This window comes from Cyprinodon tularosa, unplaced genomic scaffold (assembly GCF_016077235.1).
Source record: "Cyprinodon tularosa strain WSP-4 unplaced genomic scaffold, ASM1607723v1 ctg1048, whole genome shotgun sequence".
Taxonomy (NCBI): domain Eukaryota; kingdom Metazoa; phylum Chordata; class Actinopteri; order Cyprinodontiformes; family Cyprinodontidae; genus Cyprinodon; species Cyprinodon tularosa.
The window spans coordinates 95554-113485 of record NW_024037836.1 but is presented as its reverse complement, the minus strand read 5'-3'; the positions used below and the strand labels follow the sequence as shown (position 1 = coordinate 113485).

General features: G+C 47.4%; 1 protein-coding gene across 5 annotated transcripts in view; it reads right to left on the bottom strand.

The window, feature by feature from the left end:
• Positions 1–17932, bottom strand: part of LOC119782752 (histone-lysine N-methyltransferase 2C-like) — a 94694-nt gene that overhangs the window by 33396 nt on the left and 43366 nt on the right. For 4 of the 5 annotated variants that reach the window (XM_038283870.1, XM_038283886.1, XM_038283895.1 and 1 more), the window contains 17 exons: positions 16761–16889; positions 14398–14487; positions 13683–13807; positions 13410–13602; positions 11271–11348; positions 11141–11176; positions 10834–10977; positions 10737–10769; positions 10558–10653; positions 10173–10457; positions 3784–3857; positions 3515–3712; positions 2893–3397; positions 2135–2811; positions 676–855; positions 305–591; positions 77–225 (listed from right to left, as the gene is read on the bottom strand). In XM_038283870.1, the coding sequence (XP_038139798.1) occupies positions 77–225; positions 305–591; positions 676–855; positions 2135–2811; positions 2893–3397; positions 3515–3712; positions 3784–3857; positions 10173–10457; positions 10558–10653; positions 10737–10769; positions 10834–10977; positions 11141–11176; positions 11271–11348; positions 13410–13602; positions 13683–13807; positions 14398–14487; positions 16761–16889 (3279 nt within the window). The remainder of the gene's footprint in view (positions 1–76; positions 226–304; positions 592–675; positions 856–2134; positions 2812–2892; positions 3398–3514; positions 3713–3783; positions 3858–10172; positions 10458–10557; positions 10654–10736; positions 10770–10833; positions 10978–11140; positions 11177–11270; positions 11349–13409; positions 13603–13682; positions 13808–14397; positions 14488–16760; positions 16890–17932) is intronic. The other variant, XM_038283904.1, reaches the window with a different exon arrangement.

Genomic DNA, 17932 nt, shown 5'->3' with positions numbered 1-17932 from the left:
GATGAGGACCAAGATGGGACATGAACTGAGAGCCTTCAGAACCCGGAACAGTTCTAGTTGAGTCAGCAGTTCTGACCTGGAACCAGCTGCGAGGCCGTGTTGGGAGGCACCATGGGCCCAGTCCTCCTGAACTCTGCTGCAACAGGTCTCCTCATCTGGACCACTGGAGCCGCTCCAGGCGGACGCCCTGAGGGGTCAGTAAGGCCCACTGGAGGAACGCCAAACCTGGAAAGAACCACAAGCTGTGAAACCAACAGTTCCAAGGGACGCCATCGCTCTCTGTTCAGTTTGGGATCATCTTCACCTCACAGCGTGATCTCTAAGGGGGTTCTGTCTGTGGAAGGGGGACTCGCTGGGGGGGAGCCCAGTAAACCTTGGGGCAGGAGGCGGCCCTGTGCCGGGGTAAGGCGGGGGAGGACGTCCAAATGGGTCTGCAGGCGGTGCGGAGGACCAGCTGTGAAGAGGAGTATCAGGACCGGGGGGACCAGGTGGACCGGGGGGACCGGGGGCCCGTGCCAGCTGATCTTTCTCCTGCTGCAGAGCAAACTTCTGGTGCTGCTGCTGAAGGATCCGCTGACGGAGCCACAGACGCTGGACGGGAGAAGCAGAGATGAAGGTGAATGATCCTCAGAAGGAGGAAGAAGAGGAAGAGGATGATGAAGACGTCTGTCTTACATGTCGCTGCTTCTCCTCAGAGTCTCCCAGCTGGGGCAGCATGCTCAAGACTCCGTCCACGGGGGACAGCTCGCTGGTCCTGGACTTCTCCATCTGTGGAAGGACGTCCTGGAAGGCCCTGTCTCCAGGTGTTCCAGGATGCTTCAGGTTCTGAGTGCTGCTGGTTCTGGGAAATGATTCCTGAAAAGAGAACGAGAACCGGAGAGGTTCTGTTTAATCTGAACTCAGACAGGGGACCGGAACCGCTTTGACATTTGGATCTGAGCCCTCAGATCTAGAACCAAGGAAAGGCTGGTGCTGACCCCCAGGATGCCCTGCTTTAGGGTAAGCCCTGACCAACCTAATTTGGTTAGGGCTTACCCTAACCCCTGGATAACTTGCAATGAATCCTGGGATATTTAAGGCTACGTAGGATTCAGCTGCATCTTCATTGGCTTCCTGTTAAATCCAGAATAGAATTTAAAATCCTCCTTCTCACATATAAAGCCTTAAATGGCCAAGCTCCATCTGATATCAGAGATCTGATTGTTCCTTATGTTCCTAACAGAGCACTTCGCTCTCAATCTGCAGGTTTACTAGTGGTTCCTAGAATTTCTAAAAGTAGAATGGGAGGCAGATCTTTTAGTTCTCAGGCTCCTCTCCTGTGGAACCAACTACCAGTTTTAGTCCGTGAGGCAGACACCCTGTCTACTTTTAAGGCTAGACTTAAAACTTTCCTTTTTGATAAAGCTTCTAGTTAGATTGGCTCAGGTTATCCTGATCTATCTCTATAGTTCTGCTGCTATAGGCTTAGACTGCTGGAGGACATAGGGACCCCTTTTTCATCATTCTATCTCTATTCTCACAGGTTTCTTCCTGTTCAAAGGGAGTTTTTCCTCTCCACTGTCGCTACAAGCATGCTTAGTGTGAGGGATTGCTGAAGAGTCAATGAGTCGATGCAATCAGCTGGTTTTCCTTAGATAGAAAACTTTGAATCAATCTGACTGGATGATCTGGTGAACTGGAAAGTGACCCGAGATGACATGATGTGAATTGGAGCTATAGAAATAAACTGAATAGAATTGAAATGTCGGCCGCAAACTGAGGAGTCTTCCTGTCCGAACAGACCTCGGCGCCGCGCTATGACGTTATCAGTCTAGGAATGTTGGGAGGACGCAGCGCTGGATTCAAACTTAGCACTACGTTAGAGGTCCCGCCGCTCCACTGCGTCCTTAGTTCCAATAGATTTGATTTACCCACATCTGTTTGCCTGCAGTCTGCAGGGACTGGGTGGACAGACGTCCCTGAATGTGTGGGAAGCTTCAGAATTAGAGGAGTCTAAGCTAGAAGCCGTAGGACTTTGGAGCAAGGTGCCGATATGCTAACAGCTGCTGAACAGGACAGGAAAGCATCCGGGCTGAATGTTAGAAAGACGACAACACAGAGGAGTCAGAGACTCTCTGGTTCTCCATGTTGTTACCTTGGGTCCTGCAGCGCTGAAGGTTCCCAGCGCCGCCATGAGTCCGGCTCCAACAGGGGCCGACTCAGACGCCGCAGCCTGGGCCTTAGGTGGCCGAGGGGCTGAAGGCTGCTGAAGAGGTGTCCCTGCAGGCTGGGAGGAGTCAAAGCCTCGCTGAGGGCCTGGGGACGGCGGGAATCGCTCCAAGGGGCGGGGGGTTCCTGGGGCAGAGGCATAGGGGTCCAGCGGTTGGCAGGATGGGGAGGGGTGCTGGCTTATCTGGTCCGGTCTCAGTGCAGGTGGAGTGGTGAGGTATCCGAAGTCAGAGTGGGGGTGAGGTGTACTGGGGGTCTCTCTGTTAGGGTCGGGGGAGGGTCTGGAACTCAGAGGGGACTTGGGGGGAAGGGGGTCGCTGGGCTGTATGGGGGTCCCAGGGGTCTGGGCGTAGGGACTACGATGGGGGGAGCCAAGGCTCGATGCCGGACTGGACGGTAAAGGGGGGTCCAGGTTGGGGGGGAAGCCCAGGTCTCTCCTTCCTCCTCCCAGATCTTGCTGTCGGGGCATGGGGGCTTTAAACAGCGCTCCCGGGACTGCCAGGCTGGTCCACTTGAAGGGCTCTGCGGCCCGGTTCTGTCTGCCAGTCAAATCAGGGGGGGAGCAGGAGGCCGGGCTCATCACCCCCATCCTGCTCTGCAAACCTGGAGGAGGAACACAGAGGAGACGTGAGTAGAGGAGCAAGATACCAGAGAATGGAGGGAAAAACAGGGACAGGAACCTACCTGGGTTGGAGGAGTCTGGGGACGGAGCGGAGGAGCCGGAGGCATCGTGGGCGGGGGACACGCTGAGGAGGCTGAGCCGCTGCTGCTGAGTAAGAGGAGGAACTGAGGGGCGAGGAGGACCTGCTGCTTTGGAAAAGGAGTCCCAGGGAGAGGAGGGGCGGGAGGAAGGGGGGGAGAACATCTGGGGGGAGGACGGAGGCTGGTGCAAGGGGGAGGAGGCCAAGGGGGAGTGGGGCAGGGAGGAGAATCCAGAGGGGGGTGGGACCTGAGGCCTGAGGAAGACATCATTCACCCCCCCTGACCCGGCTTCCTGCAGGAGCTGTTGGTGGCTTGACGACGGCTGCAGGGGCGAGATGTCGCCGCTGGCAACCGGTTGCTGGGCGGGACCTTCTGGGGAAAGGTGTCCCGACTGACGGAGCTGCTGCTGCCGCTGCTCGTTCTTCACCTGCTCCAACTTCTGGGTGGCCTCCATCTTGGCCAGTTGCTTGCTCTTCTGACGCATGATCTGAGAGAAGCAAAAATCAAGAGGCCGACCGATCACAGGCGATGACATCATCAAGCTCCTCCCTCTGCCGGCACAGGTGCTGGTTCCATAGGCGGGTTTTAACCCGTCACCTCTCACCTGTCGCAGCTTCCACTCCTGCTCCTGCTCAGACTCTCTGGGCCTCAACGGGTCTTTGAAGACAGCCTCCGTCTCCATGGGAACCTGGTCATGGAGGCCCAGGGGCGGCGGCTGGGAGGGCTGCAGCCGCTTCAGCGAGTCGTTGGACAGCTGCACCTTGTTCATTCGCTGAGCGGCACGGTTGTCCCGAGCTTTTTGCTGCAGGCCAAGAAGTTAAAGATGAGGAGTGAGATCCAGACTGGGCCTGGATGAAGATGAGGAGTACTCACCACGAAGGGCGCTCTATCCTGAGAGCTGGCCTTCCTCCACAACTTGGTGATCTGCTTTACCCTGGTGGACCAGTCTGAGGGACAGACAGAGACAGAGCTGTTAGGGCGGACATCAAGTCAGAAGACGTCTGGACAGATTGGACCAGATGTCCTTTGGTCTGACATGTCCAGATGTTCTCTGTAGAACCAACTCAGGATGCAGCTACAGCTCAGAACAGGTCAAGATTCGGCCAAAAGTCCTTTATTACATCAAAGTCTGGGCTTTGACTAGGCCGTTCTAGCCAATGAACTATTGATGGTTGTTCTTCTGCTGGAAGGTGGACCTCCGGCTAAGTCTCAGGTCTACTGAAGCTTCTATCAGGTTCTCCCCAGCATGGTCTAGATTTATCTCCATTCAGCTTTAAATCAGGATAATCTAATAAAAATAACTCCAATTGGGTAAATAGTTTAAACCAGGAAGCAGAGTCCTAGTTTAACAGACATCTCTGCAGCTTCTCTACTGTTACCCACTCTTTACTCCATCCAGACAGTGTCTTGCCCACGACCAAAATCTAATAAATTAGCAAAGATTCCCAAAGGAGTAAATCATGATAATCTAATTAAAATCAAAATAACTCCAATTGGGGAAAAAGTTAAAACAATTAAATGTGGTCTGTTTACCATAAGATATCTTTCCTCTAAAAGTCTGCTAGTTAATGACTTGATTTGTGATAATCACATTGACTTGTGTTGCCTTACAGAAACCTGGCTGCAGCAAGAGGATTATGTGAGCATAAATGAGGCAACTCCTTCAAGCTATTTAAATTTTCACATCCCAAGAAGTTCTGGGCGAGGAGGAGGAGTAGCAACAATCTTCCAGTCTGACTTACTGATTACTCCCAAAACAGTTAATACCTACAACTCTTTGATCATTTAACCCTTAATTTCCCTGATCCAAATTTCAAGGCAAGAAAACCTCTTCTTTTTGTAACTTTGTATCGTCCACCAGGTCCTTACTCTGAATGTTTAGATGAGTTTTCAGAGTTCCTTTCTGATTTGGTATTAAATACTGACAGGGTCATCATAGTGGGAGAGTTTAACATCCATGCTGACATTGAAGGCGATAGCTTAAGAGCAGCCTTTAATGCTATCTTAGACACTGTTGGCTTTGTTCAAAATGTGAATAGTCCCACGCATTATCATCTTCATACTTTGGATCTTGTGCTGACATACGGCATAGAATGTGAAGAAATAACAGTATTTCCTCACAACCCTGTCCTCTCTGACCACTTTCTAATAACCTTCAGGATTACTTTAACAGAGTTCTCCTCCCCCAAAAGAAGGTTCCATTTTAGTAGATCTTTATCAGATAGTGCAGTTATACATTTTAAAGAATCTGCTTCACTTTCTCTCTCCTCTGTGTCGCTGAGCAGTGCTGCAGAGTGCAAAAGCATAGCTTATTCCCCTTCACAGGTTGATGATTTTGTTGATGGGGGTTGCTAGTTCTCTGCGTATTGCCTTAGACAACACAGCTCCTTTGAAAAAATGAAAACCGTTAAAATTGAAAGCTTGCTCCTTGGTTTAATGCAGAGCTGCGTACTTTGAAGCAAAATGCTAGGAAACTGGAGAGAAAATATCGCTCCACAGGCCTGCGGGAGTCCTTCCTAGTCTGGAAAAATAGTTTACTGCTGTATAAGAGGACCCTTTGTAAAGCAAGAGCAGCATACTTTCCTCATTAATAGAGGAGAATAAGAATAACCCTAGATTTCTTTTTAATACAGTTGCCAAACTCACCCAGAGCCATAGCTCTGTTGAACCGTCCATTCCACCTGCTCTTAGCAGCAATGATTTTATGGGATTCTTTATAAATAAGATTGATCTTATTAAAAATAAGATCATAAGCACTCCTCTATCCGTGACTGTACCTGAGGTAGTCATGGAATCTGAACCGGGTTTAGACTGCTTTGATCCAATTGAACTTTCTGAATTAGCAAAATTATTGTCTTCATCTAAGCCTTCAACTTGTATGTTAGATCCAGTTCCAACCAGGTTATTTAAGGAGGTATTCCCTTTGATCTCCTCCTCCATTTTAGATGTTATTAATCTATCTCTGTTGCAGGGATATGTACCTAAAGCTTTTAAGGTTGCTGGAATTAAACCTCTGCTTAAGAAACCGTCTCTTGACCCAGATGACTTGGTCAATTATAGACCTATATCCAATCTTCCTTTCTTATCTAAAATTCTTGAGAAAGTAGTTGCCAAACAAGTTTGCGATCACTTCCACCATGATGAACTTTTTGAAGAGTTTCAGTCTGGCTTTAGAGCTCATCATAGCACTGAAACAGCTCTGGTGAAAGTCACTAATGATATTCTCATGGCCTCAGATAATGGACTTGTATCTGTGCTCGTCCTGTTGGATCTCACACTGCATGAAAAGTGGGATTTTCGTCAATATGCGGCACTGTAGATTGTCGTGGAACTTCAGGTTAGCGGCAGTTTCCGGCAATTTGCAGGCTTCGCTGAAAACTCCCGTAAATTGTCAGAAATTGACGTGGACTTTCTTAGGCAGTGTTCCCCCCATGCCTCCCCCCCATGAAATTCTAGGGGAGGCTTTAACATGTAAATGAACATGCTGTGAGCTATACAAATGCAAATCAGGGTTGCAGGGGGAGTTTTACCCAAGTGACATTTTTCTAAAAGGTAAGAAAATCTCTGATACAAAGAGATCAGGCTCAGTATAGCCTCTTACATTTTAGCTTGAATTGATTTATTTAATTAAAGTATAGAGGCCAAAACAGATCTTTAGCTGACAGAGCAATACATTTAGAGCAGTAATTATTTATTTTTTTAAATTTGCATTTAAGAGAAAAAATAAAAGGTTGTCTGTCAATATGCTCAATTCACAATTACTTAAGTGGAAAAGTTTCAAGAAATGAGTCTGAGATTATTCACTTTATAACATGGCGCATTATCCTGTTGGAAGTAGCCATCAGAAGATTGGTACACTGTGGTCATAAGGTCCGGCCAGGTCACTGGACTATCATTTGGCAGGTCACTGGACTATCGTTGGGCAGGTTAGTGGACTATCACTGGGCAGGTCACTGGACTATCACTGGGCAGGTCACTGGACTATCAATGGGCAGGTCACTGGAGAATCACTCGGCAGGTCACTGGAGAATCACTCGGCAGGTCACTGGACTATCACTGGGCACGTCACTGGACTATCACTGGGCAGGTCACTGGACTATCATTGGGCAGGTCACTGGACTATCATTGGGCAGGTCCCTGGAGAATCACTTGGCAGGTCCCTGGACTATCACTGGGCAGGTCACTGGACTATCACTGGGCAGGTCACTGGACTATCACTGGGCAGGTCACTGGAGAATCACTCGGCAGGTCACTGGACTATCACTGGGCACGTCCCTGGACTATCATTGGGCACGTCCCTGGACTATCATTGGGCAGGTCACTGGACTATCACTGGGCAGGTCAATGGACTATCACTGGGAAGGTCACTGGACTATCATTGGGCAGGTCACTGGACTATCATTGGGCAGGTCACTGGACTATCATTGGGCAGGTCACTGGACTATCACTGGGAAGGTCACTGGACTATCATTGGGCAGGTCACTGGACTATCACTGGGCAGGTCACTGGACTATCACTGCGAAGGTCACTGGACTATCATTGGGCAGGTCCCTGGACTATCACTGGGAAGGTCACTGGACTATCATTGGGCAGGTCACTGGACTATCATTGGGCAGGTCACTGGACTATCATTGGGCAGGTCACTGGACTATCATTGGGCAGGTCACTGGACTATCATTGGGCAGGTCACTGGACTATCATTGGGCAGGTCACTGGACTATCATTGGGCAGGTCACTGGAGAATCACTCGGCAGGTCCCTGGACTATCATTGGGAATGTGAAGAAATAACAGTATTTCCTCACAACCCTGTCCTTTCTCATCTTCATACTTTGGATCTCAGTGCTGACATACGGCATAGAATGTGAAGAAATAACAGGATTTCCTCCCAACACTGTCCTCCACTGTTATGCTGATGATACCCAGCTATATCTGTCTATAATCCAGATGAAGCTAACCCATTACATAGATTACAGGCATGTCTGAAGACAGAAAAACCTGGATGACTCTTAACTTTCTGCTTCTGAATGCAGACAAAACAGAAGTTATAGTCTTTGGACCAGAGTCTCTGAAAAAGAAGCTGATTAGCCAGTCACTTCATTTGGATGGGATTAAAATGATTTCAGATAATAAAGTAAAAAATCTTGGTGTTATTTTTGATCAGGACCGGTCATTTAAATCCCAGATCAAAGAGGTTTCTAGAATTTCCTTCTTTCATCTGAGGAATATTGCAGAAATGAGCAATCTCCTGTCCAGGGGTGATGCTGAGAAACTAGTCCATGCATTTGTTACTTCAAGGCTGGACTATTGTAATTCTTTACTATCAGGAAGTCCACAAACTGTAGTTAAAAGCCTTCCACACGGCAGGGCTGCAGTCTATCACCAACACTATTTGCAATCTATATTGAACCACTGGCACAGAAGTTAAACATAAGGATCTTATGGGCATTAATATACATAATGAACTTAATAAAATAGGCTTGTTCACAGATGATGTAATTTGCTATTTACAAACCCGGGAAAATTCACTGCCTTGTCTGATCAAACAGAGATATTTGGCTTCTACTCAGGATATAAATTAAATTTGAAAAATACACATTTAGTTATTCGTCATTAGAAAAGATTCGTAGACAATATAATTTAAACTGGAACTCTGCTATGATGACATAGCAAGGAGTACATTTAACAAAAAATATGGATGACTTATATAAACCTAACTTTATTAGAGTGGACCAAGAAATTAAACTGGACATTAGAAGGTGAGACGCTCTAACACTAGATTTTAGTTCTAGAATCGAAACCGTTAAAATAAAGGTATTACCAAGGTTATTATACCTCTTCATGGCATTACCTATAAAAATTACGGACGGAAGGTTTAAAACTCGGAAAAGGATTATATCCCGATTCATATGGAACGCGAAAAAACGCAGAATAAGATGTTTAACTTTACAGTTACCAAAACAGAAAGGAGGTATGGTACTGCGGGATCTTTGAGAATATTACCAGGCTGCCCAAATAACTCCTGTAATAAAGATAAGTGACATAAACTGCAAGGAAAAATGGAAAAATATTGAACAAAAAGTCCAATGAAGAGAAGAGAATCATTGGAGATACAGAGACCACCAAGAATTGAGAAAGTTTATATTACCAGTTTGACTCTGGGCAAATGGAAACTAGCAAAACTATCGAGTTTGATTCAGTGGCCAGCCGACAACAAATACTTTACAACGACCTAAGATGTAAACAATGGACAGAAAGAGGTTTAACAGCGTTATTTGTAGTCCTTAAAGGTGGGTACTTTAAAAGTTTCAAGGAACTACAATGAGAATTTGCCCTTTTAGAAAATCTACAATTAAGTGACTTCTTTAACAAAGAGATAAAACACAGAGTAGACCAAAAGGAAAACATATAGAACAGTGTCCTTAATTTATAAATATCTGTTGGAAAATAGAGGCTGTAACTCTAGATATTAAAACAAAGTGGGAAAAGAATTGGGAATTCAGAAAAAGGAAGACGATTGGTTGAATATCTGCAGGACCAAAACTATGACTCCTTTTTCAGAATTCTGAGAGAACATAATCAGATTCTTTATAACACCTAAATTATCAGTAAATTTAAATAGTTCAACCATGTTGCAGAAATTGTGGAACATCTGATGTTAACATGCACATATTTTCTGTTCTAAAATCACTCGGTTCTGGAACGAAATACTCAGAAAGATTAAATATTAGGAATCACATCATATCTGGCCTTTGGAAAACATTGTTCTTAATGTTATTTGTTTTAAATTCAGTCAGTGGCTGCCAACAGGTAATAACCAGGAAGTGGGGCCAAACAGGTAATAACCAGGAAGTGGGGCCAAACAGGTAATAACCAGGAAGTGGAGCCAAACAGGTAATAACCAGGAAGTGGGGCCAAACAGATAAAAACCAGGAAGTGGGGCCAAACAGGTAATAACCAGGAAGTGGGGCCAATCCGCGCCCCCCCCCCCCCGTGGAGAAGCTTCACGTCGACGCTAGAGGACCTACCTGGGTTATGAAGGACGCCTTTGATCTTTGGGACGTTGGAATAAGAGTTTCCCCCTAATATGTTTCATTTGTTTTATTGGTTCTATTTCTTCTTTTGTTTTTACTGCATTTTTTGTTCATATTCTAAAAAGCTCAGTAAAAATAAAGTTATAAAAAAAGGAAAAAGGAACCAAAGCAGGAGAGAGTGTGTGTGTGTGTGTGTGTGTGGGGGGGGGTGTGTGGGGGGGGGGTTGTACCGGGAAACTGCTGCTTCAGTTCAGGGAAGTTGGTGTTGCAGTACAGAACCGGCGCCACGGTCGCCATCTCTCCAAGGACCTCCTCCTTCTCCCACTTCAGCGTGCTCCTCTGAGCCGTGGACATCGCATCCTGCTCGCCCTCCCCCACTGGCAGCTGACTGCCTGGGGCAGATGCTCCCTCTGAGGGAGGCGGTCTGAAGCCCGGGATACAGGTTCCACCAGGGGGGCGGGGAGGAGCAGCGGGCATCAGACCGTTCATCATGGGCAGACGAGGACAGCCCGTAGCTGCTGGGACAGAGCACAGAGGTCACCTGGGGTCACCTGGGGTCACTGGCCCACAGGTCTGGGTACTGGGAGCCGGGGGGTACCAGGAGCCGGGGTTTACCTGAGCTTGCGGTCTTGCTGGGTTCTGGCCGGTTGTTACTGCTACTTGGACTCAGAACTGCAGTGAAGATCTCCTCCACATCCTTTCCCTCCAGCTCTGCTCACACAGACAGACAGACAGACAGATTGATGACAGACTGATGACAGCAGAGCCCGGGGGGGTGGGGGGTGGGGTCTTACCTGGGATGTTACAGAGTCTGCTGAGGATTCCTCCTGAAACAGAAACATCATCAGATGGTTCCTCACCCTCAGTCTGCTCCAAGTCCTCTACACTCACCATCTGTGACCATCTTATCGAGCTCAGGACTCAGGATGGCGTCCAGAGGCTCGTCCTGTGCCGCTCTCCGACCAAGGCCACAACCATCCGGGGGGTAAGAGGACAGGGTGGGGTCACTGGCCACTGAGCTGATGTCCAGACCCGCTGGGAGACAGACAGGACAACATGGACGAGTTAGACAGGAAGAGGGAGGAGATGGGCAGATAGGAGGGAAGGAGGAGGAGAAGGTCTATGGGTGGGTTAGGAGGAAAGCAGCTGATAAGTTCCCAGAACTGAGCTAGAGGAGGAGGAGGAGGACCAGCCTTACCAAACGGAGATGGAGAACGCTCCACCTGGAACTGACCTGGATTTAAACACACACAGTTAGGTCAGACCAGCTAACCCCCCCCCACACACACACACACACACAAACACACCAGTGATGATGATGATGGTACCTGTGTGTCCAGTTTCCAGAATGTGAGGGTCTCTATTCAGGATGTCAGAAAGATCCACCAGAGCCTCAGATGACATGGCTGAATAGTGACACACACACACACACACACACACACCTGATCATGTGACCATGGATGTTCTGCCACTGCTTCAACTGGAACCACAATGGTTCTGCTTTTATCAGTAGATTCACATGCTAAAGGTCTCCCGCAGTTCCACTGTAAAACCAGCAGAGGGCATCGGTACACGTCATCTGATTGGAGCTAAAGACTCAGAAACAACCAATCAGATCCCGGCGTTCTCCGTCAGGGTCACACCCTATCAGCAACGCTGTTACAGGAAGGTGGTCCGTTACAAAGAACCCACCCACCATCCATCCATCCATCCATCCTCCCACCCATCCATCCTCCCACCCATCCATCCATCCATCAACCATCCATCCATCAATCATCCATCCATCAATCATCCATCCATCCATCCATCCACCCACCATCCATCCATCCATCCATCCATCCTCCCATCCATCCACCCATCCATCCATCCATCATCCATGCCGTCATCATTCCACACTCTCATCCATCCATCATCCATCCATCAATCCATCCATCCATCCATCCATCCATCCATCCTCCCATCCATCCACCCATCCATCCATCCATCATCCATCCGTCCATCCATCCACCCATCCATCCATCCATCATCCATCCATCAATCATCCATCCATCCATCAATCATCCATCCATCCATCCATCAATCATCCATCCATCCATCCATCCACCATCCATCCATCCATCATTCATCCATCCATCCATCCACCCATCCATCCATCCACCCATCCATCCACCGACCATCCATCCATCCCTCCATCCTCCCATCCATCCATCCATCATCCATCCATCCATCCATCCTCCCATCCATCCATCATTCATCCATCCATCCATCCATCCATCATTCATCCATCCATCCATCAATCCATCATTCATCCATCCATCCTCCCATCCATCCATCCATCATTCATCCATCCATCCATCCATCCATCCATCCATCCATCATCCATCCATCAATCATCCACCCATCCATCCATCCATCCATCCATCAATCATCCATCCATCAATCATCCATCCATCCACCCACCATCCATCCATCCATCCATCCATCCTCCCATCCATCCATCCATCCACCCATCCATCCATCATCCATCCATCCATCCACCCATCCATCCATCCATCATTCATCCATCCATCCATCCTCCCATCCATCCACCCATCCATCCATCCATCCATCATCCATCCATCCATCCATCCATCCATCCATCCATCCACCCATCCATCATTCATCCACCCATCCATCCATCATTCATCCATCCATCCATCATTCATCCATCCATCATTCATCCATCCTCCCATCCATCCATCATTCATCCATCCTCCCATCCATCCATCCATCCTCCCATCCATCCATCCATCCATCCATCCATCCATCCATCCATCATTCATCCATCCATCCATCAATCATCCATCCATCCATCCATCCATCCATCCATCAATCATCCATCCATCCATCATTCATCCATCCATCCATCCTCCCATCCATCCATCATTCATCCATCCATCCTCCCATCCATCCATCATTCATCCATCCATCCTCCCATCCATCCATCATTCATCCATCCATCCTCCCATCCATCCATCCATCCATCATCCATCCATCCATCCATCATTCATCCATCCATCCTCCCATCCATCCATCCATCCATCATCCATCCATCCATCCATCCATCCATCATTCATCCATCCATCCTCCCATCCATCCATCATTCATCCATCCATCCATCCATCATCCATCCATCCATCCATCATCCATCCTCCCACCCATCCATCCATCCATCCATCATCCATCCATCCTCCCACCCATCCATCCATCCATCCATCCATCCATCATCCATCCACCCATCCATCCATGGTTTCCTTGGGTAGAAACATAACCAATCTGTGTGGATGATCTAGGTGATCTGTCTCTAGATTTCTAGGTTCCCATCAGATGACGTGTTCCAACTAGCTGCTATAGAAAATCAAATGGAACCGAAACAGGAAGGAATAATTAAGCTGAGCTCAAAAGGTTCAAAGAAAACTCAAACTTACGCAGCCGTTTCCTGCTGGTTGCCATGGTGCCCAAAAGCAGCATAGTGGGGGTAGGACCTGGGACGCTGTGGGTGGGTGGGGCTTTAGGGTCAGTCACTGCTAAACCTGATTGGCTGCTGCCTGTGACTGCTCTCCGCGGGCTCCCATCCACCTGTCGGCTGCGGTCAAGGAGATCGCGGCCAAAGAAAGCCTCCTGGACAGAGAGGCAGAGGACCAATGGGAGCGCTGGACTCTAGAGGGAGGCGGAGCTTAAAGTGGGAATGACAGCGTTACCTGTAGGTACGACGGGAATGACTCCTCCAGCTTTGTCTTCTTCTTCCTGTATCTTTTCTTTACTTTTTCCATTGCCTGTTCAGCTGCAGACATGGTCTCCATGGCAACATCAGTCTCCAACACACCTGAGAGGTAACCAAGGATAAGGCTGTGATATCCACTATTGGAAAGGTTATAGTTACTTCTCCCTTAGAGTAACTCAGTGGTCAGTTAGTTTTAGGATCTAAAATGCTGGAATGATGAATTTGGAAAACGTTGCTTTTTGATATTAATCAATGCGAAAAGCTTTGATTTATTCACCAAGTTACGCCTTCATTTCATGAGGAAACTGCAGCAGAATCCCTGCAATGTTTGCAGCAGTCAGTGGTGAGATCAGGCGTTTCATTTTTTCAGTAACGCCATCATTGAATCGGCGGCTCTCCTTTATTATAAACCGCCGTAGATGTTCTGATATCAGCATAGAAACACTTCATCCTATCTAGAAATAAGTTCTATGCTCTTTTCTACAATGGAAGCAACGTTGTTTTAGAGCAGTGAAAAATTTTCCTGCTGCTCTGATAAAACCCAGTCAGTCCAGTAATCAGTGAACATTATTGGTCAATAGTTACTCAAATTAACGGTTAGAAGCTGAAATTAGAAGCTGGCTGTTTTCTTTAGTCCGCCAGACTAACAGACACCAGTTCCAAGTCTGACAGAGACTGAAAGGCTGTCTTACCAGTATCTCGACTCGGCATCATGTCTGATGAATCCTTCCTGCCCAGTCCGGCTTTACCTCCACGCTGCCGCACCATAAAGCCTCCGATACCTGAGGACGAGACGGGAGGGAGTCAGGAGGACAAGGTGTGGGCAGGGGAGCTGAGAGGGGTCAAACTGCTCCATGCTTGCCTATTTTATTACTGTTTTTACCTTCTTACTGCTTTGCCAAAGGTACAGAAAATCGGCTAAAACTAAACTTCAAGGATTCTCTTGTCAGACTACTTTTGAATCATTTTCATGTTATTTTGATCCCACTGAAGAGAAGCACCAGTCAACATCAGCACCAGATGCCTCCCATCTCCACAACGGACCACGACTCGCTTCTACGAAAAGATGTCGTGGAAATGAAAACTAACCAACGAGAAGTCATGGAAATATTACGACCCTGCCGGTGTCTCAACACACTCAGATATGACAATAACCAGACCAGGACCTGGGAAAATCCTGGAGCAAAGAACAAACAATCCAACCCAGACCTGGAAAGATGTCTGACCAGGCCAAAGCCACATTTAGATCATAAAACCCGGCAGACTTCAAAGAATCATCTTTTATTTCAAACAAAAAAAACAAGAAAAACAGAAACGGTGGATGTTGACTGAAGCATCTGAAATCTCAAAGAGGATCCCGCAGACCACAGCTTGGAGACCTGAATGATGTTAGTGAGAAGAAGTCAGGAAAATTAAAGGAGACCAGATTAGCCGCTTAACGAGACACAGAGCGTTTAACGGTGGGATTTCCTTCAGCAGGAACATCCGTTTCACACCTGAATAAATCAGTTGGCTTTTTGATAACTCTTCTGGGAAAAGAAACTCCTCTTTAATAAGAGTAAATTCTATTCTATTCAGTTTAGTTCTATAGCTCCAATTTACATCATGTCATCTCAGGTCACTTTATAGAGATTCAACCCCACGTGTGATTTTTCTGCTCTCTGATTTAAAGTTCCCTACCGACACACAGACGTCCCTGTTCTTCAGGTGGGATTTAAACCAGAAGCATAGACCCAGTTTTCCAGAAGCTGTAATAAAATCCAGTGATCAACAGAAACAAACGTTGGATTGAGGTCCAATAATTTCAGCACTGTGGTTCTTCCTTTCTTTCCCCAGCCTTCTATTGCCATTCCACTGCCACGGGTACGGAGCACCATAACTCCCTCTCTGCATTAAACCCCTCCCCTTGGGGAGCAGGGTGGAGTTAAGGGTCTTGCTCAGGTACCCAGAGTGGCAGTCTGTGGGAGTTGAACTCAGAACCTCTTTGGAGAGCGAGATCATCTGTGGTAGCAGCTCTAGACATCTTCCAGGCATGAGAGGAAAACTAGCAGCAGTTCAGCTACAGGATGGATGAACGGTAGCCGGCGCACGCTGATGATGTCATTCACGCGCCGCTTCGTTTTTAAACCATAAATATAATATATATGGGGGCCAGTGATTGGCCTCCATGTTCTGAATGCTGGCGTACCATAAAGAATAAATGATGAACAGTTTAGTTTGTGCCTTCAAGTCGTTGCCCATAGGAAGACGTTACTGGATATAACCTAACGGAATATCTTCAGAACGGCTCCAAATAACACTAAACTCATCTGGGAGAGTAGAACATGATGGAATAAAAGGAAAATCAAGGACCTGATGGAAAAAACGGCGTTCCCCTTTAACACCAGCTGCTTTGATGTATTCCAGTCAGGTTTCCATGACCAGCCCAGTACAGACTGCCCTGATGGTTAGTGATATCTGCATGAACTGTGTCCGATCGTCCGCTGAATGTCACATGATCCCTGCTTTTCGCTCCCAGTTGGTCATGTGACTCCACCCCTCCCTGCACAGCGCCATCTTTGTTAGTCACCGCTGGCGGGTAGCAACAGCCTATGTCGACAGCGGGCTGCTGTGACAATAAATCCTATAATGCTTTGTGAGGAGAGCTCTCTGAGCAAAGCATTCTGGGATATATCTGCTCATCTAGTGACAATGAATGATCACTACTTCCCAAGGAGCATTGTGGGAAATTTCAACTGCTTGTTCATCCATCAAGCCATCATCTACAATGGTGTAAGCACTGAATGGTGCCCTATCTAGTGGTTAGGGCTCAGACTCTGGAAGAGCTGATATTATTGGACCAGCGTTTGATTCTGTTGATCACCGGGTTTAATTAGAGCCTCTGGAAAACTGAGCAGGTCTTTGTAGTTCAACACTGGACTGGTTTAAATCCCACCTGAAGGACAGGGACTTTTATGTGCCAGTAGGGAACTTTAAATCAAAGAGCAGAAAAATCACATGTGGGGTTCCTCAAGGCTCCATTCTGGGGCCCCTCCTATCCTATTTTTTCCCCCACCTGGCCGATAAGGTTTCCTCTTCCTCTTCTTGCCATCTTCAGTGATATCAGTCTCCTTTGTGATGTCATCGAGATGAGCCTGATCCCGCTCTGGGCTGGAGTCAGACTTCAAGTCACAGTCCAAGTCACCTGAAAGGAAACGTGCTGTCATGGTCACGCACTGGGCCAATCTAGGGTTAGTATAAATACATGTAACAAAGCATGCAGAACTGACCCACTAACAGGCACACAGGGGTTGTGTTTGTACAATGAGCATAGGAGCAGGCCCAGGAACTCAGCAGGACACTAGCAGATTGTCAGGAGGTGCAAACCTCTGATGATAGAGTTTGGAAATGCAGATCTATCTCACACGCTAAAATGTTCGCAATTATCTTGGCCTTAAAAGAGACTGATCGTCTTTGGACTGTCAGAAATACCCGCAGCAGCTGAAGGACCAAAAATCCACAACATTTTGGGTTCAACGCCTTTATGTTGGGGGGGGGGGGGGGGTGTAACCCCCATAGAGCCTGGAAATGGGAGGGGCCAAGGCTTCTCAATCTGAGAGTCTACCGAGAAAGGAGCAGCCATTTTGTGACATCATAAGTTAAGATACGCCCACTGTAGTCAAACCCTCCCCTTTGGTCACATGATCAGGTAGTTTTCAGCCTGTTGCCCCCCCACTCCAGACCACATGGTAGGGGACCTCCATCTTGATCTGCCTTGTTGCCTTTGCATCACGGCCCCCTCCCCCGTTTTATCTAACTAGCTAAGCTGAATGAGCGTTACTGAGGCGCTACGATGCTACGTTGCTAACGCCTTTGTAAGGTAATCTTGACAGGTTGAATGAAGTTACGTTGTTCTAACAGTATTTATCTTTGCTTTTGTATTTGCTGCCATTTTGAAAGGACATTAATGAATATATTGACCTTGGTTCTCGCCTGAATAGCCTTCATAGGCGACCTCCTCTTAGAACCTTGTTCTGTATTTCTTTCATAACTAGTCACTTAGTTTACCTCCTGTTTACCTCCAGTTGTTTGTGCTTCATGCAACAAATGGCTGATCATTCAGGCCAGATCCACCCTCCTTTTGGTGACAGTTGATTAAACATAAACAGTTCTTTGATTGATAATCAATAGCTCTGCTGATAGCCTGGCCTGAGTCACATTGGTGGGAATAACTGGATTTGAACAGCC